The sequence below is a fragment of the Balaenoptera borealis genome (genome assembly GCF_965194805.1).
Source record: "Balaenoptera borealis genome assembly, chromosome: 1".
Taxonomy (NCBI): Eukaryota; Metazoa; Chordata; class Mammalia; order Artiodactyla; family Balaenopteridae; genus Balaenoptera; species Balaenoptera borealis.
Window position 1 is genome coordinate 98,926,620 of NC_138860.1, and position 27,740 is coordinate 98,954,359.

A 27,740-nucleotide genomic window follows, 5' to 3' on the forward strand; every position below is an offset into this window, starting at 1 on the left:
GCCGGCCCCGCCCCCTCGGCGGGCCAATCAGCCGCGCACCCGGGAAGGACGTACAGCTGCCGGCCGAGCGAGTCGATAAGGACGAGCGAGAGGCAGGTTCCCGCTGAAGCGCTCGGCGGCTCGGGGGGCGGCTGGCCATCTTCTCTAGCCGCTCGGGTAGGTGTTTGCTTTCCCGGAGAGGTAGGCTGGCGACCAGAGACGTGAGTCCGCTCGGTCGTGTGTGTTTTGTGCGGCGGGCGAGGCTGCGGTTCGGCCTGGGCGGGTCCCGCGGGCGGCGACGCAGGGGAGGCCGAGGCCTCTGTCCGGGCGGGGGCCGAGTTCGCCCGGGCCTGCGGGGGACTTCGGAGCGCGGCGCCGACCGGGATGAGCGAGAAACCTGACCCCTTATCTCCCCGGCCAGTTGGCTGTCTTAACTCTGGGTGCCACGCGGTTGTCTTACTTTACGCGGTTCAGAGAGCGGCCTAGAGAAAAGGGGCAAGAAAGGCAAAGCGAGACGCGAGCGAACGTTGACTTTTGTTGGCTTCAGTTATCTCTGAAAACTTTAGGTACAGTCTGAACAAATACCGTTAGCAGAATGGCTCGGATTTGGTTGCAGTTGTTTTCAAAAACTCCAAATTAATTTGAATGTTAAAAGTTAGAGATGCATATTTATGAGTGGGTGGTGAAAAACAATGACGATTTTCACTATGATGGTGGTTATGAAGGTGTGGTCCCCAGACTAGCTTATCACCATTACTGGCATCATCATCGTAGTCATCGAGGAATCGTTAGAAATGCATATTCTTAAGTTTGAGAACCACGGTTCCGGGAAACTACACAAACGCACACGAACTAAATTGCAAGATCCTGACTTTTATGCCAGGTTACTTCTAGGTTAATACAGAGGTTGACTCTAATACCCAAGTTAGCTTTGTCTTACTCATTTCACGTGTAAATTCATTGAAATCAGATGTGTCTCCTTTGTGCCGATTTCCACTCAGTGGCTGGCATCTCCTTGGAGATCTCTGCCTTTGTTGGTAGCTGTCCAGTCTAGTAGCTCCTGTTAAAGCCCACTCTCCGTATTTCCTGCTTTGTGGAGGTGGGGATCCCGCAGTTCCTCCTCTCCATCTTCTCAGAATAGCCCCACAGGGCCACTAGCATCTTGCCCTGGAGAGGCAGTTTTAGGTAGAGCCAGTCTGGGTTTGACCACCTAATAGCTAAGTGGCCTTGGGCAAGTTACTTGTTTTTCTAATCTATAAAATGAAGATAATAATAGTACTATTTCTAAGAGTTCTTGTGAGGATTAAATGAATGAATGCACGTAACAGGGTTTCGCACATAGTAATCAAATACTAGTTACTATTATTATATAATAATTTTGACATTATTAGTGTCAAAAACACACAGATGAAAAAATTATTAAAAAATAGAACTAAGGGAGAGAGACTATTACTGACAAATGGTAGAATAACAGGTGCCACCACTGAATTACACCAACATAGGATGGTTACTTTTCCTTAACATTTTGCTACTCAGAGTGTGGTCTGTGGGCCAGTGTCTCTGCCATCACTAGGAGCTTGTTAGAAATGCAGAATCTCAGGCCCACCTCAGATTTACTCAATCAGAATCTGTTTCTTAACAAAATCTCCACCAGGTTTAGATGTGGCTTTGTTTGGAGGAAGTGTGAGATTATCTGAAGGATTTCTCAAGGAGAAATCAGTGACCACAGGGATTTGGCAGGAGGCCTTGACCTTGCAGCTGATTTCACTATTCTGCATCACCTCCTGGTCTTCCATCATTTCTGCATTGCTAAACCCTACCCCTGGATCTGCTGATCATTATTGGAGAAAATAGCGTAGTTGCCAATAGCATGACTTTGTGGGGGTCATAGTCAAAACTCAGCTGCTTGACAGGCTTTTGATTCATCTCCCTTTGTGGAATGCTTCCTTTAGTGCTGTTTTTCCACATCTCCATTCTCCATCCCAGCCTCTGCATGCACAGGGACACTCTGTGCTTTCCAATGGACTTTTTCAGTATCCTCTTGATATCAAACAGTAATGTGAACTTTGAGCTTCTCTTCTTTTTGCTTTAGAACCTTTATTTCCATCCTTCCTCATTCATTTCTATTGATGAAGTCATGTAAAACCTTGTTGCCTATGAAAAGCCTTAACTGTAGCCTTGATTTTAGACACTGCCATCTTTTCCTAGTCTCTGCTCAGTTCAGGCACTCCCCTTGTCACCTATTTAGTTCTTTTTTTTTTTTTTTTTTTTTTTTTTTGGCCACGCCATGCGGCTTACAGGATCTTAGTTCCTGACCGGGTATTGAACCCGGGCCCACACAGTGAAAAAGTGCAGAGTCCTAACCACTGGACAGCCAGGGAATTCCTTAGTTCTTTTTTTTTTTCATTGGAGTATAGTTGATTTACAATGTTGTGTTGATTTCTGCTGTACAGCAGAGTGATTCAGTTATACATATATATACATTCTTTTTTTATATTCTTTACCATCATGGTTTATCATAGGATACTGAATACAGTTCTCTGTGCTATAGAGTAGGACCTTGGTGTTTATCCATTCCATGTATAATAGCTTACATCTGCTAACCCCACCATCCCACTCCATCCCTCCCCCAACCCCCTCCCCCTTGGCAACCACAAGTCTGTTCTCTATTCACCTTCTTAGTTCTTAACTGCTTAGAATTAGGCTTCTCCCTGTCATTCTGTGAAAGTCAATTCACAGATGACCAACTAATTAACCAATCCAGTGGCTTTTTTCAAACTTTATTTTTCTCAGTTTCTCTGAAGTATTTAATATAGTTGACTAATACCTCCTTCTTCAAATTAAGCCCCTCTTGCATAAAACACTTTGCATGTTTTCAGCTTGCCTTCTATTACTCTCATTAGTCTTTACTCTCTTCTTTTGTATTTGGGTCTTCTCAAGGCTTTATTCCTTAGCTTAACTCTTTTTTTTTCCCCAGTAATGTATACAGTTATCCAGTATTTCTAAGCATCTCTGGAGCATGACAGGGATTTTAGGATGCCTTTCCCATCATTATTGTTATCTAGTATTTTGGCTTTACATTTTTAAACATAGAAAGTTAGGTTTTTAAAAAAAAACTATCAGTTGTTTACTAAATTTATCAATATGCTTGATCAGTTCCCATGCTCGTTGTTGTTTCTTTTATTTACACCTTTCCTCATTGAGGTTAAACTTCTTAAACATATCAAGAGTCTATGGGTTGTAGACTTTATTAGTTTTTTTTATGTCTAAAGAAATTTGTATCAGTTTGCTAGGGCTACCTTGACAAAGTACCACAGACTGGGCAGCTTAGACAACAGAAATTAATTTTCTCATAGTTCTGGAGGCTGGAAGTCCAAGATCAAGGTGTCAACAGGGTGGGTTTCTTCTGTGACCTCTCTCTGTGGCTTGCAGGTGGCCGTCTTCTCCCTGTGTCTTCACATCATCTTCCCTCTGACCTGTGTCCAAATTTCTGCTTATAAGGACATAAGTCATATTGGATTAGGGCTCATGACCTCATTTTTAACTTAATTATCTGTTTAGAGATCCTGCCTTTAAATACAGTATTCTGAAGAACTGGGGGTTAGGACTTCAACATATGAATTTGGTGGAGGGATGCAGTTTAGACTGTAAAAATACTTTTTTAAAATTAATTTTCATTGGAGTATAGTTGCTTTACAATGTTGTGTTAGTTTCTGCTGTACAGCAAAGCGTATCAGTTATACGTATACATATATCCCCTCTCTTTTCGATTTCCTTCCCGTTTAGGTCACCACAGAGCACTGAGTAGAGTTACCTGTGCTATACAGTAGGTTCTTGTTAGTTATCTATTTTATACATAGTAGTGTATATATGTCCCAATCTCCCAATTCATCCTACCCCTGTTTCCCCCCCCCTTGGTATCCATAAGTTCTCTACATCTGTGTCTCTATTTCTGCCTTGCAAATAAGCATAACTATATCTTAATTAGTCTTTCCCATGGGGGGGGGAAACCTTTTGTAAAATGTGAAATATACATACAGAAAAGTGTGTAAAATACAAATGTTCACCTTAGCAAATTATTAAAGAGCAAGCACCTATGTAACTACCATCCAGGTTAAGGAGTAGAACATTGCCATCGTCCCAGAAGCCCTCCAGCACCTTCTCCCTTGTCTCATTCTTGATCTCAGAGGGAAGGGTTTCAATATTTACCACCAAGTGTGATGCTTGCTGTAGTACTCTGACAAAGTTTTCTTTTATTCCTGGTTAGCTAAGTGTTTTGTTTTAATCATGAATGAATTTATCCTGTTTCATTCTTTTTTTTTTTTTTTAATTTTTATTATTTATTTATTTATTTGGCTGTGTTGGGTCTTCATTTCTGTGCGAGGGCTTTGTCCAGCTGCAGCGAGCGGGGGCCACTCTTCATCGCGGTGCGCGGGCCTCTCACTGTCACGGCCTCTCTTGTTGGGGAGCACAGGCTCCAGACGCGCAGGCTCAGTAGTTGTGGCTCACGGGCCTAGTCGCTCCGCGGCATGTGGGATCCTCCCAGACCAGGGCTCGAACCCGTGTCCCCTGCATTGGCAGGCAGATTCTCAACCACTGCGCCACCAGGGAAGCCCTGTTTCATTCTTGATATTGGTTTTGGGGGCCTTCTCTTTTTCTTCATTAATCTTACTATAGGTTTATCAATTTTATTCATCATTTCAAAGAACCAAGTTTTGGTTTTGTTATCTTCTCTATTACATGTTTTCTAATTTATTAATTTTTACTCTTTGTTTTTGAACTGAATCTTTTCCATGTGCTTTCTCAGGCCTCAGGTACTTTCCTCCTATGTGTGCACTGATCAGTGTGGTGCTGAATATTCAAGGGAGTCTGTTCTCATACCAATTCCTCTGATACAGACTGTGTCCTCCAATTCAGTTCAGTTCTGACCCTAACTATCCAGTTACTGCACACCCCACAAGTTAAGGGCAAAGTCCTTTACAAGACTTTCCGCACATCAGATGCATGTCTTGGGGGCCACCTGTACTTCTGACCAACTGGCTGTAGATTGGGGGGTTCCCATGACCCCATCAGATTGGGTAATTCACTAGAACCACTCACTGAAAGTTCTACAGTTAATGGTTTTATTATAAAGGCCATAGATGAAGATCAGCCAAATGAAGAGACACATAGGGCAAAGTCTGTGGGGGAGAACGCAGAGCTTTTGTGTCCTCATGGAATCCAGGTGTGTCACCATCTCAGCACATCACTGTGTCACCAGCCAGGAAGCTCCTCTGAGCCTCAGTGTCCAGAGTTTTTATCAGGGTTTCAGTCCATAGGCATGATTGATTCATTGGCCACATGATTGAATTCAATCTCCAGCTGCCCTCTCATCCCCAGAGGTTGGATGGCTGAAAGTTCCAACCCTCTAATCATGTGCTTGGTCTTTTGGATGACCGTTTCCCAACCTGAAGCTATCTAGGAGCCCACCATGAGGCACCTCGTTAGCATAACAGACAGTCCTATCACTCAGGAAATTTCAAGGGTTTTTGAAGGAGCTGGGGCCAAGATGGAGTAATAGGGACCCTCTGCAGACCTCTGCAGGTCTGTCTCTATGCAAATTTCCCTTCTGAACTCCAGCTGCCTTGATTTCTCCAGACTCAACTCCATCTCCTCAAGGATCCCAGCTCCTGGGCTCTCCCTGAATTTCCCCTCTGGGTGCCCATGGTTATTTAAGACAGTAGCCTGGGGCAGTGGAAGGGCTGTCCATGTTTGTTTCCCATCTTTCAAGGACCACCATTCTTTCTTGCCTGGTGTCCAGTTTCTTGAAAACCATCTCATATATTTTATGCAGGGTTCTTTCTTGGTTGTTCAGGCAGGAAGGTAAATCTGGTCCCTGTTACTCCATCTTGGCCAGAAGTAGGAGTCTGGGGAGTGCTTTGGAGCATGGAGTTACTATGTCATCTTAACCCCAAACCTTTACCTGAATTCTTCCTTTATTCCTGTCAGGCTCTTGTCCCTAACACTTTGTTAAAAACTGCAGTACCAAATCCAGTGGTCAGTTTGCTGCCCTCTGATCACCTGATCTTTCAGCAGCATTTGATATAGTTATCTGTTCCCTTCTTTCTTCACGTGGCTTCTGGAATACCAGCCTCTCCTGGTTTTCTTCCTGCCTTACTAGTACTCACTGACAGTGTCTCGTCAGTTCCCCCTCTTCTTTCTGACCTCCAAGTGTTGGCATGCCCTAGGACTCAGTCTTTTATCTTCATAAAGGATCTTCTGGTGATCTTATCCAGTCTGTGGCTTTAAACCTCATCTACATCCTGATGGCTCCCAACTGTGTTTCTGTAGCCCCACTCCTCTCCTTAGCTCCGTACTGTGTATTAGACATCTCCACTTCGATATTAGTAGGCATCTGAAATATACTGTGTCTAAAACAGAACTCTTGATATGTCAGAACTTGCTATCTGCTCACCTGAGTGTCCCTCAGTCTTTCCCATTCTCCCAGTTGCCCTGGTCACAAACCTTGATGTCATCCTGAATCTTTTCTTGTCCTTACTTCTTACATCCAATTTACCAGCAATTTCTGCAGTGTATTTCTGTATTAGTTAGGGTAGCACAAGATGGTGTTAAAAAAACAAACCCCCAAATCTCAGGGCTTACCATAAAAGAAATGTATTTTTGTTCACGTGAAAGTCAAAAAACATGTTCCCACTTAGTAGGTGGCCTTGCATGTGGTCAGTTAGGGTCCCAGCTCCTTTAGTTTGGCTGCCCTCCTCTAGGGCTCAGTGTCCTCCCCATTCCCTGACGGTCGAGGGGGCCAGCTGATGGAGGGTCGCGCGTGGGAGGCTTTCATGGATGTGGTGCATATCCCTTCCACTGCTGTTGCGCTGGCCAGGACTTAATTGTCACATACTTAACTGGAGGACGGGCTGGGATGTGTAGTTACCATGTGTCCAGAAGGAAGAAGAAGGAATGTGCTTGGTGACCTGTTAGCTGGTCTTTGCCACATGTGGTAATATCTACCTTAAGTTTTAAAAATCTTATCATTTATCATCGCTTTTGTTGCTGTCTTAGTTCATGCCACCTTCATCTCTCAACTGGACTACTGCAAATCCTCCTTTCTAGTCTCTTGCTTTTGCTCTTCTCTTCCAGCCTCCACATAGCAGCCCCAGTGATTTTAGAATGTAACCCAGATCCTATCACGTCTGTGCTCAAACTCTCTAGTGGAGACACAGATGTAGAGACCAAACGTATGGACACCAAGGGGGGAAAGCGGCGGGAGGTGGGTGGGGTGGTGTGATGAATTGTGAGATTGGGATTGACATGTATACACTAATATGTATAAAATGGATAACTAATAAGAACCTGCTGTATAAAAAAATAAATAAAATAAAATTCAAAAATTCAAAAAAAAAAAACAACTCTATAGTGGGTGGCTTCTTATTACACTTAGAGTAAAAACCACACTCATTACTGTGGCCAACTCCCCTCCTCCCCTCCAACTCGTTCCCAGGACCCAGTTGTTCTGGCCTTCTTGCCGGTTCTTTGAATGCTTCAAACATAATCCCTACTTGGGCCTTTATGCTTGCTATGCCCTCTCTCTGGGTTTTCTTTTCCTAAATCTTCCTAAGGTTAGCTTATCATTTTTCTGTTTAAATGTTGTGGTTATCTACCACTGTGTAGCAAACCACCCCAAAGTTTAGGGGCTTTCAACAACCATTTTATCATCTCTCATGATTCCGTGGCTTGTGGGGCTTTGACTGAGCTCAGCTGGGTAGTTATTTTTTTCCACATGATGTTGGCAGGATCACCAAGTCAGTTACCAAGGGATTGGACTGGAATCACCTAGAAGGCTCACCCACATGGCTGGTCATTGATGTTGGCTGCCAACTGGGAGCTCAGTGTGCCCCTGCACGTGGTCTCTCCAGGTGACTTGGCATTCTCAGAGCGTGGTGGCTGAGTTCCAAGAGGGTGTCCCAAAAGCAGGTGTTCCAGAGTGATAAAGTAGAAGCAGCTGATCTTGGTATAGGTTAGGCCAGGCCCAGAACCAACACAGCATTACTTCTACCCCAGTATTTTGGCTGGTTACATGGCCAGCCCAGATTTAGGAGGAAAGGAAATAAACTCCATCTCTCAGTGCGGGAAATGATAAAGAATTTGAGGCCATGTTTCATCTCCTCAGAGGCCTTCTCTAAAATACCCAGCATTACCTAATGCATCTACACCACTGTCTTGTTTTATTTTCCTTATATGACTTATCACTATCTGAAATTTTTTTTTTTTTGCCAATTCATTGTCATCCCCCACTAGAGTGTAAGTTTCTTAAAGAAGACCTGGCTGGGCTAGTTTCCTGGTAGCCCTGTCACTTACGACAGTGCCCAGTATCCAGCAGGTATTTTGTAAACGTTGAACACAAGAGCGCTGAACGTTCTCCCAAAACCTTATTCTCGTTCTGAATTTCCTTTTTAAGTTAATGATAGCACCATTTTTGTTGTTGGTAGGCCTTAAAATCTTGGAGTCATGTCTGCCATCGTTCTCTTTCTTTCCTTCTACGTGCATTCAGTTGCTGAGGTCTATAGAATTAATCTTTAAAACATGTCCGATGGGTTCTCTCTGTTCTCATCGACGTCACTGTTTCAGACCAACATCCTTTTTCTTCTCAAGCCTCCTTGTTGAACTCTCTGAGTGTATATTTAATGCTAGTTTCATCTTCCCAAAATGTAGTTCCCATCACCCTTGAAAGCTATTGTTAGCCCGTGAAGTTAGTCAGAAGCCTTTTTACTTTTGCAGAGTCATTGCAGCCACCTCTCCGCCTCTGTGTTCCACCACGTCCATCCTCGTGTTTCCAGTTTCTGAGGAGTACATTTTGCTCTCTGTCTCTGCCTCCCTCATCTCGTACTCTTAGAATGTTGCCCATACTTCAAAGTCCATTTCCCATGCCCATTCCTCCATGAAATCTTCCCAGTTTCTCCCAGTCAGATGTGCTTCTTCATCCTGTGAGCCCGTAAAACCCTTTGAATCCCTGCTGAGGCTTTGATCATTTGCATTTGCGGCTTAACAAACATTTGCTGAATGTCTTTCACTTGCTGGCCACTGGGCTGAGTGTTGGGCTTGGAGAGGTGGAGGGGGCAAGATGGAGAGGGCACTGGGAAGGTGAATTTAGACTTGAGTAAGATGTTACCTTCCCTGGAAAAGTTCACGTTGCAGTGCAGTGATTTTCTACCTTCATTGTGTGATGGAACCAGGTGGGGAGCTTTAAAAATCCCAATGCCTGGGTCCCTCGCCTAGAGATTCTGATTCAGTTGGCTTGGGATATGGCCAGAAGATAGGAGGATTAAGAAGCTTCCCAGGTGATTCTAATGCACGGCCAAGACTGAGAGCCACGGTGCTAAGGGATGAGACTGACCAGTAAGTGGTTAATTTCAGTGTGTGATACTCTAGAAGAAGAAACAGAACACACCAGGAATACAAGAGTGTTTAGTTTAGCCTAGAGTTACTTTTATTCCTGCAGCTAGAGTGTAAGCCACTTATGGGCAGGGCCCAGGGCATTCTCATCTTGGAAATCCCTTACCTGATCCTTATTCAGAGTAGGTATAAGAGAGGCTGTCTGACAGAACATTGTGCAGTGATGGAAATGTTCTGTATCTGCGCTGTCCAGTTTGGTGGCCACTAGCCATATGTGACAACTGAGCACTTGAAATGCAGCTAGTGAGAATGAGGAACTGATTTTCAATGTAACTTAATTTTAATTAATTTAAATTTCAGTAGCCACATGTGGCTAATGACTACTGTGTTGGACACTGTTGAATAGAGGAGATACTGTGTTGAAACGATTTGACGGTGTTTATGCAGAGGCTTAGATGAAGCAAGCTGTTTTCTCTGACTGTTAGAGAGTTCAGTCACATCATTTGAATCTTAATTTTGCACCTTTTAAATTTCCCATTTGTTAAAAAAAAATGGGGGATGAGTAGGGTTTGGTTCAAATACCTGTTTTCTTTAAAACAGTTTTACTGAGAAATGATTCACATACTGTACAATTCACCCATTTATATTGTACAATTCAGCAGTTTTTAGTATATTCACAGATATGTACAACCATTACCACAGTTAATTTTAGATCGTTTTTCATCACGATCTAAAACTTTTCATCAAAAACTCTGTACCGGGGACTTCCCTGGTGGCAGAGTGGTTAAGAATCTGCCTGCCAATGCACGGGATGTGGGTTCGAGCCCTGGTCTGAGAAGATCCCACATGCTGTGGAGCAGCTAAGCCTGTGCGCCACAACTGCTGAGCCTGCGAGCCACAGCTACTGAAGCCTGCACGCCTAGAGCCCTGCTCCACAACAAGAGAAGCCACCACAATGAGAAGGCCGCACACCGCAATGAAGAGTAGCCCCCGCTCGCCGCAACTAGAGAAAGCCCGCGTGCAGCAACGAAGACCCAATGTAGCCAAAAGTAAAATAAATAAATTAAATAAATAAAATTGAAAAAAACCCCCAAAAAAGTCTGTACTGACTCACAGACATAGAGAACAGACTTGTGGTTGCCAAGGGGTGGGGCAGGGATGGATTGGGAGTTTGGGGTTAGCAGACACAAACTATTATATATAGAACGGATAAATAACAAGGTCCTACTGTATAGCACAGGGAACTATATTCAATATCCTGTGATAAACCATAATGGAAAAGAATATAAAAAGGAATGTATACATATGTATAACTGAATCACTTTGCTGTACAGCGGAAACTAACACAACATTGTAAATCAACTATACTTCAATCAAAAAAAAAGAAACCCTGTACCATTTAACTACCACCCCTCTGTCCCTTATTATATCCTCAGACTTATTCACCTACCAATCTCCATAGATTTGCCTATTCTGGACATTTTGTATCAATGGAATCATATAATATATGGTTTTTGGTGACTGTTTTTTTTTCACATGGCATGATGTTTTCAAGATTCATCCACGTCGTAGCATGTATCAATACTTCATTCCTTTTTATGGCCTAATAATATTCCACTGTATGGTACTCATTCATCAGTTTAGGGACATTTGGGTTGTTTCTCCTTTTTGGCTATTGTGAATAATGCAACTATAAATGTTTATGTGCAAGTTTTTGTGTTGACGTATATTTTCATTTCTCTTGGATATATACCTAGAAGTGGAATTGCTGAATCACTTAGAAAATCTTATGTATACTTTTTGTCTCAGTGAGAATATGTGTGCATGTGTGTATGTGTTTTTATGCGAATACCACTTTACTGAGTATTTTTAATTCAGTTATTATTAAGAAAGCATTATCTTAACACCTTAGAAGGAAGTAGATTGTTTTTATTAAAACAGGTTCCTCCAAAATTAATCATACTTCACTATATCTATTAATTTTTGTAGCCTTCATGCAGGATGCTGTGTTCTGTGCTCTTTTGTGAATGTCTGTGGCTGATAACTGCTTATGCTCATGATGATGACTGGATTGACCCCACAGACATGCTTAACTATGATGCTGCTTCAGGAACAATGAGAAAATCTCAGGTATTTAAAAAATGCATGTGTGTGTAACACCTTATCAGTCCTGTGATGGAAATAGTCTACTTTTGTTATTGTTTTTCACAGAGCTATGAGAGTCCTATATCAATGATTAGCAGTCATGCAGAATGTCTTCTTGCCTCCTAGTCTAAGATGATTTCAACCCCACCTGTTTATTTCTGTTTCAAATTTGAATGTAAAGCCCGTCGAGAAGCAAACTAATTTGATTTTAGTTCTTAGCTAGGATATAAATTTGAGGCTCTTACTTTTTTGGTGGTTTAATACAGTTGAGGAATATAACGAGCAAAGCCATAAAATGATGAAGTAAAAATTTTAGTCTCATTAACTGTAGGTTATTTTTACAACTGAACTATAAAGAAAGAAAATCTCTCTCTCCTTTGCTTTAGGTGAAGTATGGTATATCAGAGAAAGAAGAGGTCAGTCCTGACTTATCACATGCTGATGAATTGTCAGAATGTTACAGCAGACTTGATTCTTTAACTCATAAGGTTAGGTTTTTTTATTCATGATTTTTGTATTATTTATAGTATGTTAAATTGCTCTCTGTTTTCCTGTCTTTGCTAACATTATTTGTGTTTCTATCTAAACTACAATTTACATATATATGGTTTTTTTTCTTTAGTTACTCTGGCCTTTGATTTTCGAAATAGTACTTTTATTTTGCTGCAATAACATCTCACTATGCTGTAATTATTTCTTTACCAGACTGAAAATTTCTGGGGACAAGGAATGGGACGAGGTGGTGCTCTATCACCTGTTGCAATGCTGGGCTGTAGTAACTCACAGCAAATGCAGCAAATGAAGAAATGGCTCTACTGCTAGTTTCTAAGCATAAGAGCTGCTCTTATAAATATAAGGGATTATTATAATTTAGTGTGTGGTGGCTATTCATTTATTCAGTCCTTTTATTTATGTGGCTGAAGTAGAGTTTATGAGAAAGGAAGTAAGTCAAGATTGCTGGGGAGTTTGAACACAGGTTATGCTGCGGGAACCCACCTCAGTTGGTTGTGAGGCAGGGTGCTGGTGGCATTGTGGAGGGGGCTGGGATGGGGGGGATGGCAGAGGTCCAGCGACACTGGAGGCTCACACTGAGGCAGTGATGGGGTGAAGAGAAGAGGAAAGCGTGCAACTTTTCCGTGGTAGAATAAGCAAGTTGTGATGGTTGAGGGAGGAGGGGAAAAGGATAGGGAAGGCTAGCGTGAATGAGGGAGGTTTCCAGCTTGAGAGACTGGGAGGGCTTTTTAATTGAGATCCAGATATATCCCAGTTTGAGATCTATAAGCAGCTGCTTGTGTGTCTTATCAAATGTGAATGTTTTCTCACCCGAGTGCTAGCAAAGAAATGCTTGGATAAAATTTGCTTCAGTCTTAACTGCATTTTGTGGTGTAGTGAATTAATTTGGCTGGATGTTAGGAAATGGAGAAATGCCTTTTTACTGACATTTTTCATTCCATTGTTTGTGCCTTTGGTTCAAACGTTGTAACAACATGATTGGTAAAAGGGAGTCTTTAGTCTTTGTTTTTAAAAAATTGTTTCTCTTAAAAAATTGTTTCTCTTAAAAAGAAACTAAAAATTTTTAGGGTTTGTAAACCTTGCCTGAAAGCAGAGGAGACTGCCCTGTGACTTCTTGAGTGTCTTTCTGTCCTGAGTCTGTGTGTGCTGCTCAGTTATTGTATGTTTATCATCTGAAGCCCACTTCAGTCCTCCATGCAACTTGTGGTCCACACTCAAGTAAAAAGTACTTTTCACAGGTTCTGAATGTCTGTAAGATGTGCACTACCCTCCCTCAGAGACTAGGCCACTGTGGTGTTTGTAGAGCTAATTTCAGAGGAACTCTGTTCTAATGAAGGACTCTGTGCAGAGGGGGTGCCATGTGTAGGACACTCGGGAGAAGCCATGGTTCCTGACATATGGTAGGGGGTGATCGATAGTTGGCAGGAAAAATTAATAAAAGGCCAAAAGTAATATGCACATTCAGGAAAATCTTTGCTGTGTCCTTCATTTTCCGGCTTCATGCTATCCCTGTTTCTCTTTGTCCTCTCTTTCTGGGTTTCTTTTTCCCCCCTTTTCCCTTTCATTCCTTTCTTTGTTAAACCATTACTTTGGAATTAGGAAGAGGCAGATTGGTCCAGATGTTCTGCTTATCCACATCTCTGCTTCCTTGTTTCATGATCTTCAGTTTTAAAATTGCCGAAAGTCAGCAAGAAAACTGCCAGTCAGGGCGCAGTGTGGGACATGTGTTCCTTATTTGTTGCCTACTTGCCCTTTGCAAAGAGAACCCATAGGAAGCAGGTGAGATCTACATTTTAATGCAAGCTTGATAAAAAAATAACGAGCTCCTTACTTTGATCTCGATGGGGCCACTAGGCTAGAAACTTGACCCTTATTACATTAAACTTTGATGCTAACTAATGTTGTATTTATTTTGTGGTTACAGATTGATGATTGTGAAAAGCAGAAGAGAAAAGACTATGAAAGTCAAAGCAATCCTGTTTTTAGGAGATACTTAAATAAGATTTTAATTGAAACCAGAAAGCTTGGCCTTGTGAGTATTTGGTGGTGTGATACTAATCAGTGTAGTGGATATTTTCGTTATTTATTAATTTCACATTATATCAAGCAGTGGCAAAGCATCATTATGCTTCAACAGAGGATACCTGACTCACCCTTTTACCAAAACCTATTCATGCAGGATTGAAGGTAGCTGCCTGCTTTACAGTGGTTTGGTGGAAGGCAAGTGAGCAGTGCAGATCCCTCCTCTTTTTCCTGTAGTTCATGGGGATTTACTTACTCTGTGCACTGCCCTACCACTTAATTGGGTTGGAGGGAGAGGGAGATTTTTTTTTTTTTTTTTTTAATTTTGGCTGCACTGCACGACATGTGGGATCTTAGTTCCTCAACCAGGGATTGAACACACGCCTCCCTGTATTGGAAGGTGAAGGGGAAGTCCAGAGGGAGATTGTTTTTAAATTTGCTATTTGAACTTTCCCGAACAGTTAGAAACTTAATAAACTCATGACTTGGTAAGGAAATTCTATCCCAGTCCTTACTTCTTGTTTTCTACCACTTCCACACTTTCTTATTCAGATGGTGTAATATCATTATATATTGAGAAAAAGAAAAGTGTGTTTTAAGTAGTTTTTTCCCCCTAGCTGTTTACTGTGGCAAGGCTGCTTTATAGAAATTACATATCAGGCACATATTGTTCATGATTAATGTTAAGATTCCATCTTTTAGAGTCATTGTTTTCACTTTGAGGAGTCGAAACATCAAGAAAACTTAAAAAAAGGGGGTGTTAGATGAATAGTAATCCCACCTTATTTTGGAGATGTAAAAGCAGATGTACTCACATGTACACCCTTCAGTTTGAGTCTTATAACTGAGTGCAAGGTGGAAAAGAGTCTATTTTATAGATGAGGAAACAGGTAGAGTCAGAAAATACTCAAGATGGAGAAGCTTGGAATATTTCGTTCCTGGTTTTTTAGAAGTATTAATCAATGGCCGCTTTTTTACACTTACTGATGATTTGTGATATTACATGACACTTGGTTTTTCTCATTTTATATTTACTTTTTAATATAAATATCAGTATTTACTATTAGAAAAGATAATGTTTATAATGATTTTGCTAACCTGAACTCTCAGTAATATAGTTGTGACTGTCATGCATATTTATGGAAACCCAGATTTTGCTGATTTTTGAGATCCTTTTTGTTTTTCTTATTTGTACTACTGCAAATTTTAGGCTATTTGAAAACTGTCAGCAAATGGAAAGTCATAAATGGAATCATAAAATAATGATAGTTTATCCTCATTATTTGTGGGTTCCATATTTTTAAATATTTCAAATATTAAACTTTATTTGTAACCTCAGAATCAGTACTCCTGCTTTTGTGGTCACTTTCAGACATGCGCGGAGTGACAAAACGTTTGAGTTGCTCAGTGAGCCCATTCTCAGCTGAGGTGAAACAAGGCCATTTTTTGCCTTCTTGTTTTCAGCTCTCATGTTATAAACAAGTACTTTTCTGTGGTCTGTTTATGTTTTTGGGCTTTCATTTTTTAATTTTTAAAATTTTGCTGTTTAAAAATCTCCCAAATGTTATGTTATCTAGTGTTCCTAAGCACAAGAAGGCTGAGATGTGCCTTAAAGAAAATTCCCTTGTTAGTTAAGCTTAGTTCAGTCATGAGTCATAGTGCTGTTGGCTATGAGCTCAGTGTTAATGGATCCACAGTATCTATATTAAGGTGTCTATTTATTTTTAAAATTTCTTTCTTTCCTTTTTTTTCTTCAATATTTATTTATTTATTTATTTTGGCTGCGCTGGGTCTTAGTTGTGGCATGCGGGATTTTTTTTTTTTTTTTAGTTGCAGCACACGGGCTTCTTAGTTGTGGCATGCATGTGGGATCTAGTTCCCAGACCAGGGATTGAACCCGGGCCCCCTGCATTGGGAGCACGGAGTCTTACCCACTGGATCAGCAGGGAAGTCCCTATATTAAGGTGTCTTTAAACAGTAACATAAAAAGGTTATGAAGTGATTGGTTGATGAAAATGTGCTTGCAGGAACCTAACCCTGTATTTCCTGTAGGCGCCATGGTTCAGTGTTTGCTAACTAGTGTTCAGGGTGACTTTATAGAATGTAAGTACTGCAGATAGCAGGAATCAACTGTAATTTAGTAAAATGTACTGTATGTTACTTGCATAGAGTTTTATAATTTTTGAAGTGTTTTTCACGTGTATTATCTTTGGTTTTCATGTTGGCCTGTGAGACAGACAGGTAGATATTATTACTCTTATTTTATACCTGTGAAATATTGTGAACTAATTATATATTTAGTTCCAAATTAGCTTTTGTCTTAAAATATTTCATTGAGTAATATAATGATAAAATTCTCCTTTTCTGTTTTATTTTTTATTTTTGGCAAATTTAATTCAGCCTGATGAAAACAAAGTTGATATGCATTATGATGCCGAGATTATCCTTAAAAGACAAACCTTGTTAGAAATACAAAAGTTTCTCAGTGGAGAGGATTGGAAGCCAGGAGCCTTGGATGATGCACTAAGTGATATTTTAATTAATTTTAAGTTTCATAATTTTGAAACCTGGAAGTGGCAATTTGAAGATTCCTTTGGAGTGGATCCATATAATGTATTGATGGTAAGATGGGATGAGGGGGACGTGATTGGCATGTTTTTATTTTTAACATGTTTTTATTTTTTAAAACACTTTAAAAACCCCACCATAATTATGTTGAGAACTCATACTAAGTCACTGACACTGGGTTGACGAACATGCAGCAAAATGGTACAAATGATTTTGCGTATTCAAGTCCAGTTCTTTTGTTTTTGCTGACCATCAGTGTTTTTTGTTGGGAAGGATAGCTTGGCGGTGACTCTTCTTTCTGTTCTGTTTCTGTTTTTGAGATGCTTCTGTGTCTGCTCTGCATCGTGATGTTAGTAGCTACTGAGCTGTGGACGTATGTTCGTTGGTACACCCAGTTGAGACGTGTTTTATTCATCAGTTTTCTCATCAGCTTGGGATGGAATTGGATGTATTTATATAAGGTATTGTATAGATAGAAGGTTTTTAAGTTTTCAAATGTTATTTCATAATGAAAGACTGTAATCCATTCAGAGCTAGTATATAATCTTGTCTCAGATGAGGGCAGGAGGCGGTGATCGGAGATGGTGATGGTGAGGAAATTGGCAGCTGCTCAGGTGTCCCTGGTGTTTTGGGTCCTTGACCAGTTAGTGGGGAAAAATATGCAGTCCTGATTTTCATAACCCAATTCCTGATGACGGGTGGCATCTGGACAGCTAAATCAGAATAGAATTATGTAGACACACTTGAAAAATTCTCATGTAGGTAATTTGGGGTATGTCTTTTTATTTGCTAGAAGTGATACCAAAATACTGTTTTTTAAAGTTAGGTTATTTTCTGAATATAAAAGTGGTATATTTATGGTAGAGAAGATAGGAAAGATAGAAAGATACAGAGAAATTTAATTCTTAAAAATTGTCTGGGGAATTTCCTGGCAGTCCAGTGGTTAGAACTCGGTGCTTTCACTGCCGGGGGTCCGGGTTCGATCCCTGGTCGGGGAACTAAGATCCTGCAAGCTGCGTGCAATGGCCAAAAAATAAAATAAAACTGTCTATAATCTTACCACCTAGAGATAATCACTGTTGATATTTTGAGGTATTTCTTTATAAACTTTTTCCAAATTTTTAATTCTTTAAAAATCAGGACCACGTTATATATAGAAATTTGAAGAAGCATTATTGTTCCTGTCAAAATAACATAATCATTTAAGGAAAATTTTAGACCTTTTTAGCAGGGTGAGTCAAGTAGCCAACTATTTTCAGTGAATTCATCTGATTAAATCATTGTGATATTTCCTTAGCTCTAAGTTCTATAGCTTCTAGAACTAAGTATTTACAAATTGGAGGAAAGAAGGTAGTTTGGTTGAAAATTGTTCTCTCAATGATTTCCCCCAGGGCTTTTATTTATAAAAGACATATTGGTCATTTGTGCTAAAAATCATCCAAAGCCAAACACCATTTTGTCATGAATTGTGTAAGAGAATGAGTAGTCGTTTAATATGTATAGCTATATTTGGGGGTATGGTATCAGCTATATTTGAACTAATTTTTAAAACAATCTTTTTAGTAAAAAGGTTTTCCTTCCTCCTCATAATTACTTTACAAAGAAGGCAATTGTAGTTAGTTCTTTACCTGTTGCATTAAGACTGTTTTGCCATGAGCTGAAAAGAGCCACTTTTTAAAAATAATATGTATTTTTTTCTGTGAAAAATGTTTAAATAATCTGGTTTGGGTGAATGGTGAAGACACACTTTGAACTAAGGTTTTTAGGATGTGTAGGCGTAACCTTCATTGTTAGCAGCCTTTCATGGTTCCCTTTGGTGTTGGTCAGCTAGCCTTTGCCCAGCATCAGGCTGAAGTTGCCAAGATGGAGCCATTAAACAATGTGTGTGCTGAGAACATGGATTGGACTGGAAGTCTCTTGGGTAAGGTGTTGGTTCCCTTGGCCTTATTTTGAGTAGAATTTCTGAGAATGAAAAAGCATATTAATAATTACAAAGAAATGATAACATGCCAGAAGGAGGCTTTCCATGACTGAATCTTTAGTATCAGAACAGGCAAGAAGAGTCTTAGGTTTCAGACCAGTGACTTCTGTGTTCATGTAATGTGACAGGAAAGGGATAGAAAGTGTGTATATTGCTGGCTCTGATATTATCTGTCTCCCTGCATTAGACTCACTTTTGTTCATCTAGTCCTTAGCACAGTGTCTAGCACATTCTGGGTCCTCAGCAGAAGTTTATTAGAGAAGTGAATCAATGTATATATGAATTCATTTCCACCTTCGATTTAATCTCCTTATATTGACTTGTGAAATCTTATTGTAGCTTTACTATACTGTTTTTTTTTATGAGGAATTATTTTACTTTTTCTTACAAATTTTATGAACATTCTCACTAATGTTGACTGCCTTTAGTTATAGGTATCTAACAGTGGGAATGGTTTAATGATCAAAGTCTCTTTATAAATGCAAGTCCGTAATGACTGACCCAGAATAGAATCTCAGCAACAAATCAAGGTGTCCAAAAAATTACTTTTCTTGAAAAGATATGGGAGCCAAACCAACCCAGCCTTGCTTCCTGGCTTCAGGGAACAACTAAATGCCTTCTGTAGCTCATGCTAGTACATAATGTACATGAGTCTGATTTAGAAAAAGTAAGAGAACTAATGTTCTACTTTATTTTGTAAAATAAGTAAAGAACTGACTTTTTTAATTGAAATTTTTTGGACATAGTTGTAGATTCACAGGTAGCTGTAAGAATACAGAGAGATCCTGTGTACCCTTTACCCACTTCCCCCACTGGTAACATCTTGCATACTTGCAATAGTGCAGTATCACAACCAGGATATCGACTTTGATACAAGCCACCAATCTTACTCAGATTTCCCCAGTTTTACTTGGATTCCTTTGTGTGTGTAAAGAACTGTTTTTAATTGTTTACCTTTTAGAAATCTTAATAAAATATATTTTACCTGTATAAGACTTGTATAATTTGAATGGATTTTTAAAATAAACATTTTGGACATAAGATGAAATTTTAAAAAATCACTGTTACTGGGAGTCTGTTTGCAAAACAATTTAAAATTGATTGGGGGTTGTGGGGAGAGGGACAGTTAAAACTAAAATATTGTCTTATTTGGGAATGAAATGCGACTTTTTAAAAAAATGACTCTGTTTTTGTCTGTTTCTCTAAATAGAATGGCTTAGAAGTTCATGGACCTATAAGGATGACTCATGCCAAAAATACTATGAGCTCTTATTAGTCAACCCTATTTGGTTGGTCCCACCAACAAAGGTTAGAATATATTTTGTGAAAATTACTTACATAAAGCAAGCAAAAAGTCTCTGTATTTATTAAAAATTGTTAGTGTTTTTTACCATCATTTTGCTAATAATAAACCTTTGTTCTAGAAAAAAATACTTCCATTACACAGTGATTTTCACATGAAAAGTATATGATAACATTTAAATGTATGGAATTTCATAATTTCAGCCTCAGTACAGTTGATTTTGGCTTGTTCTATATGCCTCAATCCTTTGAGGAAAAAAATTAAGTTGTTTTTATCTTTTGTTGTAGGCACTAGCAGTTACATTCACCAACTTTGTCACGGAGCCATTGAAGCATGTTGGAAAAGGAGTTGGTGAATTTATTAAAGCACTCATGAAGGAGATCCCAGTGTTACTACACATTCCAGTGCTGATAATTATGGCATTAGCTGTCCTGGTTAGTATATAGCACTGTTAACAATGAACAGGATTTACAGAAAAAAGGCAATTCTGAAATTATTAGGTTTCTTTTATGTTGTAAATCAGGCTAAGTCATGCTTAATGGTGTGAAAAGATGATTTTTAAGTGATAAATGTTTGTTTATACTTACTTGCACATTCCTCTAAGCAAGAAAACGGTTCTCAAGTTTGATTGTAGTTGTCAAAGCGGTAGAAAAATACCCTCTTTTAACATTTGTTCTTTAAACTTCATGAATTAATACACATGATATCAGTTATGTCCTCTTTGAGAAAGGGGACCTTATTTCAGTCTGAATTTTTGCCACACTGAGAACAGAAGAACATTCGGTTTAACATAGAATCAGAAAGGGATGTAGAAAGAGGTGGGTGTACTAAGAAACAACTTGGGGGATCCAGGAGCAGACATTTATTAAGGAATATTACAATATTACTTGTCAGTCATCCATCAGATGACTGAAGAGTCATCTCTTCAGCTCTTTTTTTGGTTGATTTTCAGCCCTTACCCTAATAAAGCAGTTGTCTCATAAAACAAAATGCAAAGAACTCAGATGTGCCAGGGGACATTATTAAAGAATTGTCTTCCCTTAAGGATACAAAATTCACTATGATCTATTTACTTAAAAATTATTCTTGTTTTGTTTTTTGGCTTGTGATTAGGATTCATTGGTTTAGGGATATGGTTTTGTTAGGTGACATTAGTTGTATAGTAGTAGTTTAGTCTCTAAGACTGAAATTATAAGCAAAACCCCTTCATCGCTTGTTGCTTCATCTGCTGCCTAAGAAAAGGCCTTTTGCTGCTCTGTCTTCAAAGAGTAGTATCTCTAGTACAGTGGTTTTCAAACTTTTTGTTCTCAGGACCCTTCTGTATTCTTCAGAATTGAACACCACAAAGAGCACTTGTTTGTGGGAGGTTTATTTATTGATATTTACCAGAAATTTAAAAAATACAAGTATACAAGCACACAGTGCATGAGCCATCAGAATGAGGCAGTCACTCTAGCCCCACAAGACTCTGCTGTACAAGAGGAGAGTGAAGAAGACTGATGTCTTTGTATTATGAAAACTTTTGACCTCACAGATTCCTGAGAGTCTCAGAGATCCCCTGAGGGGTCCCTGGGTCACACTTCGAGAACTGCTGCCTAGTTTTTCCCTTGGAGTGTGACTCAAAACCTGTTGAATTTTAGCTGTAGCTAAAGCGAGTTTGTAAAAAATAAATAAACCTACAGGAGAATATTTACATAATGGTGTACAACTTTAATTTTCAGCATTTACCTTATATGATGTGTGTGAATGTAGACAACACATGAACAATGATCAGACAATTAATACCTTTTAAATTTCTAGGCTTTAGCCTAACTGCTGTTATAATTCAATAAAAATGTGTCCAGCTGATTGAAATGTCTACTTAATACTTGGCGATTTCTCAAATTTTATTGGCTACTCTGGCCCTGTATTAATCTAGAGAAAACCCAGTGAAATTAAGATGTTTATGTCTATAAATGCCATAAGTTATGAAATTTTGTTGGCACCATGGAAAGCACCTCAAAATTTCGTTGTAAGTCAGCCATTAAGTACTCAGGAATATGTATTTCTTTTCCTTCTAGAGTTTCTGCTATGGTGCTGGAAAATCAGTTAATATGCTGAGACATGTGGGTGGTCCTGAAAGAGAACCACCCCAGGCACTTCAGCCAGGTGAAAGAAGATGGCAGCAGGAAATTGATTATAGACCCCATGGTGGAGCAGGTGATGCAGATTTCTATTATAGGGGCCAAATTGGCCCCATTGAGCACGGCCCTAATGACAAAACATGTGAGAGTAGAAGAGAGGTTTTGAGAGAGAGAGATGTTGACTTGAGATTTCAGACTGGCAACAAGAGCCTTGAAGTGCTTCCGGCATTTGATTTACCAGACGCAGAGGCGAGAGAGCATCCCAAGGTGGTACCCAGCGTAAGTCAGCAACTGTTTATTTCGCTGTCCCTAAATACTAGGTGTAAGTGCTTCCTATAGTGCTTTTGGTTAAGTGTTTTTACTCTTACTTTTCATGGTTAATTATATCACCAGTGATAATAATTATTCACTCTCTCCCCCCGTTTCTGGTCGAAAGTTAGTCCAGCCTCCTCAGAAGAAATGAGATTTAATTTTTATGTTAAATAGTATTTAACAGTAATTTTGTTGGAACAGATGGTAATTCATAATGACATTTCATAGGAAGCCAACAAGTGAGCATGACTGAAATTTCTACCTTCGAAGAGATCAGAGAGAAGTCCTCACTGAAGGCCTGGAGCCTTAGGGAGCCAACCTGCAGGAGAGCCCTGAAGCCTTAGTTAGATGGAAGAGTGAGCTGGGAAAGGACCAAAAACCTCGCTTTCCCAAATCTTTTATATCGTTGGCTGGCTAGACTATACTTCTTACCTGTGGAATGGTGAGGCCTCTTTTCCACCATTATTGGCCATTTAAAGGGACATTTCCATTTCTGTTTGCAAGAGGACTTTGTATTGTCATTTGCAAAGTTTAGGTTGCAGACGCAAACCTTTGAGAAATAGTAACAAGCGCAGTAGAATCTAGGAAATTGTAGAATCCCTTCCCGTGGAGTTCCTTAGAAGAAACATATCTGTCTGCGTCTAGAAAATTAAGATGTTCCTTTCAGCTTTAATAGTTAATGGTTATCTGTCACTCATCTCAAAAATCCTCCAGTGAGTTCCGGGCTCTCTTGAAGGGAAAGCCAAAGATATCAAGATGGCCTAGGGCTTCCCACCTCTGTTACCACACTGATCTCTCCTCCTGCGCCCCCTCCACCCTCATTCTCCTTCAGCCACAAGGCCCTCCTGCCTATTCCTTGAACTCAAGCCTTTGTACTTGCTGTTCACTATCTAGAATGCTGTTCCGCATATATTCATAAGGTTCATTTCTTCAAGCCTTTGCTCATGTCATCTTTTCAGACCGCCCTAATTTAAAGAGCTATCCAACCCTCCCACCCACAGCATGATACTTTGTTAATTTATTGCCTGATTCTCTCCCCAACTTAAATGTAAATTCCAGGAAGGGCGGGGGTTTTTGTCTGTTTGTTGTCTTGTATCCCCAGCACCTAGAACTTAATGTATGCTCAGTAAGTATTTGTTGAGTGAATTATTCTCACTAGCAAGAGGAGTTAGCAGTACTGGTCACCAGTCTTCCTGACCCTTCCTTAAGCTGCATCACTAGACCACCTAGCATATCCTGAGTTTCCCACTCCTCCATGTACAATTCTGTGAGGCTTAATAACATTTATATAATTACAATCCAGCACTGGAACCAGGACTTGAAAGAGTTCAGCGTTTGCTGTAACAGATTTGTGTGGGAACTTGTTGAACATGTTTATTACAAACCTTCACATTATGTTAACTAAACAATTAAAACACTGTTAATTCTCTACTTTGTAGCATAAATCACCTATTTTGGATACAAAGCCCAAAGAAATTGGTGGAATCTCAGGAGAAAGCACACTGACTGAAAGCAGCCAGTCTGCTAAGCCTGTCTCTGGCCAAAAGATACCAGAGAGTGTGGAAGGTTCACCCCCTGCAGTGGAAAAGGCCCAGCTCAGGACTGACGCCACGGGCGGCCCGGAGGAAGGCAGCACGTCCAGCCCAGCAAGCACTGCAGTGAGGGTGTGTGGAAGGGATCCAGACTGCAGCCCATGTGGCTAGAGGAACACAGACATGGACCACAGCTCTGAGGTCATCTTTGAGTTTCGTAAAGTATACTCTTCACAGCTATTTCTTCTTCTCTACAAATATTCTGTTATTTACTACACAGATGCCAACTTAAACATCAGTATTTTTACTGACAATCAGGATTAACAAGCACGCATGTATCTCTATTTAATTTCATCTTTCTTTGATATTAAGATGCATCCTATAAAGTTTTGAAGTGTTAATTCTGGACCAGGATCTCATAGATGACATATGGCAAGCTTTAATGATTTTGAATAATCAAAGAGGCCAGTTTGAATTAGGGGACATTGAAAAAGAAGTTCTGTTGTTTACAGGCATATATAGGAACCAACTCACCAAAGTGTGTGTTGCCTCGTGGAAGTCCTGTGATACCTACTTTAGTGAACAGAATTATTTGTTGTGCCCTGGACTCAGAATAGTTCAAGTGGTAGGTGCTCAAACACAACATGTAAGGAACGTCACTGTAGTCATGCTTCCCCTCTTCATTCACTTCAGCATTTTAGTGCAGCCACGGAGTCTGCGTCACCAGTGTCAGTCTGCCTCGTGTAGGCTGCCTGCGGATCAGCCTTCGTCTCTAAACTCTTACCGCTGTTACTGGGCCTGCTTCCTTATCACCCCTTTGACTTTATCCTTAGCTAAGACAGAACTGAAGATTGTCAGGGGAATTTAGATTACATAGCTTGTTAAATCAGTAATCTCAGTTTTACATACTTTGAGAATGGCTTTATTTCCCCAGCAAATGAAGTACACAGGCTTTATAAGACCTGTTTTCCTTGCTACTCAGAATCCCAGCAGCTGCGATTGTCTAATTTATATTACAGTAAACCATATTGTCCAAGCCATATGAAGTTCTAATTTTTAGAGATCTATACAAAGAGAGGAATAAATACCACAGTAAGGAAAACAGAGTAGGGTGTTTTTTTTAACCCTAGACAGGTGATACAATCAACATTTCAAATTAGTTATTCTGATTTTTAAACTATTCTTCATTTTAAACTTTCTAAAAAAGGGATTTATAAATTTTGCACGAGATCTAACTAGGAAGCACATATATTACACATATTTGGTTATCCTTTATTTTAACCTTCACACTACAATTTATATTCAGCTGCTTACTAAAAATGATACCAGTCAGGAATAGTCCTAAAATTTTCATGCAGGCATTTCTTTCAGAAAAAAAAGATGTATTTAAAGCATTTGCTTTTTGATATGTTTTTTATGTGAAATGCAGAAATACCCCTTTTTGGCTCCCAGAAGCATCACTTAGATGCCTGTAACAATTTAATTTTATGTGTTAATATTATTTTCTAGCTTAGTACTGCAAACATTAGTATTTCATCAGAAAGGTAATTTTTTCCAAGAAATGCAAAAGGATTTTATATAAAACTTTATAACAGTAGGCATGTAGGGATGCCGGCAGTTTGGGATAGATTTGTGAACATTGATGAATATAAAGTAGTCCTCTGGGGGCTAGGCCTGTTCACACTGATTGTATGCTCCGAAGGTGCTAATTATCCTCTGAGCTGTGAAATGAATGCCTCAGTTGATAGACTGTAACTGTGAGAGTACAGTTAATGTTGTTTTGCACTTCTGACTGCTTTTTATCCAAAAATGAATCTTTAAAAGAAAATTTAAGAAAAAGTTCATCTTTGTATTCTTTCATTACAGATAACCATTTGGGGATGAAATCTACTTTGACAGCAAGGCAGCAAGGTACTGCTGTTGAAAGGTGACAGCAATTCAGGGAAGACTTATTAAAGCAAATTGAACATATCAAGGCCAGTTTATAACTAGAAGAAACAGGCTTGTTTATTGTCTAGCCAATATTTTATCATTAAAACCAAGGATTATAGTAACGAGCTTTTAGGAAAATCAGAGTGGGGCAGATAGCTTTTCAAAAGCAGTTTTTAAGTGGAATGGATAACGCTGAATGTTTACAGGGTCTGAGAACTACCATATACACAAAATAAACACTTATTTTTACATTATTGTGGTTTGGTATGCTATTTTTACATTATTGTGGTTTGGTATGCTGTCTTTGCTCAGTAAGTATGCTTGTAAGAAAAAGCCCAATGGAATTTAAGTGCAGGTTTTAAAAGGATGCTAATCCAGGACATTATACCCTATATGTAATACATAAAACATAATATAATCCAGGTGTTAGTACTTTTGACAAAATTTGTGTCTGATCTCAGAACCAAGAGTAATCTTTTTTTTTCTTCCTCTGAGCCCTTAATGTGAGTCCAGATTGTGTAACTATCTTTCTTCTCATTTTTTAAAACATTGGCTATTTGTAGAAGTGCTTTTCACTGCCCATAAAAATCGCCTGGAGGATTTTTAGAAAGAACAAAGAAAGGCCCAGATCCCTAGATCCCATCCCAGCTGTGTAGAATCAGAAGCAACCAGGGGTGAATGAGTTGCCAACTTGTTCCAGGCATGGGCATTTGTATTATGCAATTCAGCCTTAGTCCAGGCCCAGCTCTGTCCCATCCTTGTTGACTTGCTTTTGCTAAACTTAATTTATGTTGTATTATGTCCCCTTGTAAACCACCTTCAGTTTCTGGGAAGAGGGAAGGGGCTTAATGACAACTGAGGGCTTAACCTACGTCTTTCGTACTTAATTTTTGTGAACCAGGTTCTTGACAGAGTCACATGAGGGTTTTGGATTTTCTGACACTAGGTCCTAAAAAGTTTTACAACAGTATTTTGCAACAGAACATGCAATTTTAAACCATTTTATATACATATATATACACACACACACACACAAAATGTACATATATACATATCTGTACTTATGTATATATATAAAAATTAGTTATTTAAAAAATTACACAGAGGCCAAAACACGCTAAAGAAGTTTATTTTTAAGAGTTTCTTTTATAATGGTTTTGGCCTAAAATTATATTGAAAATAGAGATTTTCTTAGTGGAAAAAAATCTAGATTTTTTAATAGACTGTATAATTTTTTACACATTGGTCAAGTGTATTATTTTTATGAAATAGCATAATTTCTCACTACATCAGTATAAAAAGGAGCCATTGTCAATTAAGAGTAAAAAAAAAAAAATCTGCCTCAGCAAGAGGATTAAATCCTAGGCTAGATTCGTTTAACTTCCTACTTTACAAATACTAGGTAAAGGAATCTAACAAGTTGCTGAAGAACATAATCCCAAGCAGTAATCACAAAAGTTGATGAAGCACCTTTTAAGACACCTCTACCCTGAAACGAGTGTCCAGAGGAATGTTAATTAATACTATGCTATCAAAGGTTAAATATTTACATCATGCTAAAAACATTTTAAGCTTCAGTACAGTGCTATAATTTCTCCTTTGAAGGAAAAAAGTAATAGATTGAATTTTCCTGCAGTGTTCTGAAAGGAAATAAGGTCGCTTTAAAAAAGATATTCATAGTATACTAGTGGTTTGCTTATTTTTTTCCTGAATTTTCAAGTTCCAACAGAGCATTACTCTGCAAAAGGTCCTTCGGCCCAAATTCAGTGTCTCTGTTTTGATCTCTTTGTAAAAGAACTCTCTGTTCATCCATTCTTTTTGCTTGAGACCGTAAAATAAGGCTAAAGAAGTCCTCATCTGGTACTGTTGGTCCCTTTGTGGCAGCAGGGGGTGGAGCACATCTTTGATCATCTAATCTGGATCCCTAAAAATTTACAAGAGAG

General features: G+C 39.4%; 2 protein-coding genes across 7 annotated transcripts in view; one reads left to right on the top strand and one right to left on the bottom strand.

Annotated features, from left to right (window-relative positions):
• Positions 1 to 25: 25 nt before the first annotated feature.
• CLCC1 (chloride channel CLIC like 1) lies at positions 26 to 27,220 on the top strand. Of its 4 annotated transcripts, none has more exons than XM_082384893.1 (12): positions 26 to 156; positions 11,356 to 11,496; positions 11,898 to 11,999; positions 13,949 to 14,056; positions 16,447 to 16,668; positions 16,935 to 17,075; positions 18,442 to 18,535; positions 19,806 to 19,903; positions 20,186 to 20,332; positions 21,959 to 22,300; positions 23,773 to 24,066; positions 25,732 to 27,220. In XM_082384893.1, the coding sequence occupies exons 2-11, from the start codon at positions 11,368 to 11,370 to the stop codon at positions 24,034 to 24,036; spliced, it is 1,647 nt and encodes a 548-aa protein (XP_082241019.1). In that variant the 5' UTR covers positions 26 to 156; positions 11,356 to 11,367; the 3' UTR covers positions 24,037 to 24,066; positions 25,732 to 27,220. The 4 variants fall into 4 exon arrangements, with proteins under 4 accessions (XP_082241019.1, XP_082241018.1, XP_082241017.1 ...); XM_082384892.1 differs by having other exon boundaries at positions 45 to 180; XM_082384891.1 differs by having other exon boundaries at positions 47 to 200.
• The window catches only part of GPSM2 (G protein signaling modulator 2), a 65,796-nt gene continuing 64,966 nt past the window's right edge, over positions 26,911 to 27,740 (bottom strand). For all 3 annotated transcript variants that reach the window (XM_082384007.1, XM_082384008.1, XM_082384009.1), the window contains one exon: positions 26,911 to 27,721. In XM_082384007.1, coding sequence (XP_082240133.1) covers positions 27,494 to 27,721 — 228 coding nt within the window. In that variant the 3' untranslated portion in view covers positions 26,911 to 27,493. The remainder of the gene's footprint in view (positions 27,722 to 27,740) is intronic.

Bases quoted from the DNA above. Each gene is read 5' to 3' on its own strand.
- CLCC1 (XM_082384893.1), top strand. From the start codon at position 11,368: ATGCTGTGTTCTGTGCTCTTTTGTGAATGTCTGTGGCTGATAACTGCT. The intron at 11,497-11,897 runs GTATTTAAAAAA...CCTTTGCTTTAG, and splicing joins GAACAATGAGAAAATCTCAG to GTGAAGTATGGTATATCAGA. The intron at 18,536-19,805 runs GTAAGGTGTTGG...TTCTCTAAATAG, and splicing joins TTGGACTGGAAGTCTCTTGG to AATGGCTTAGAAGTTCATGG.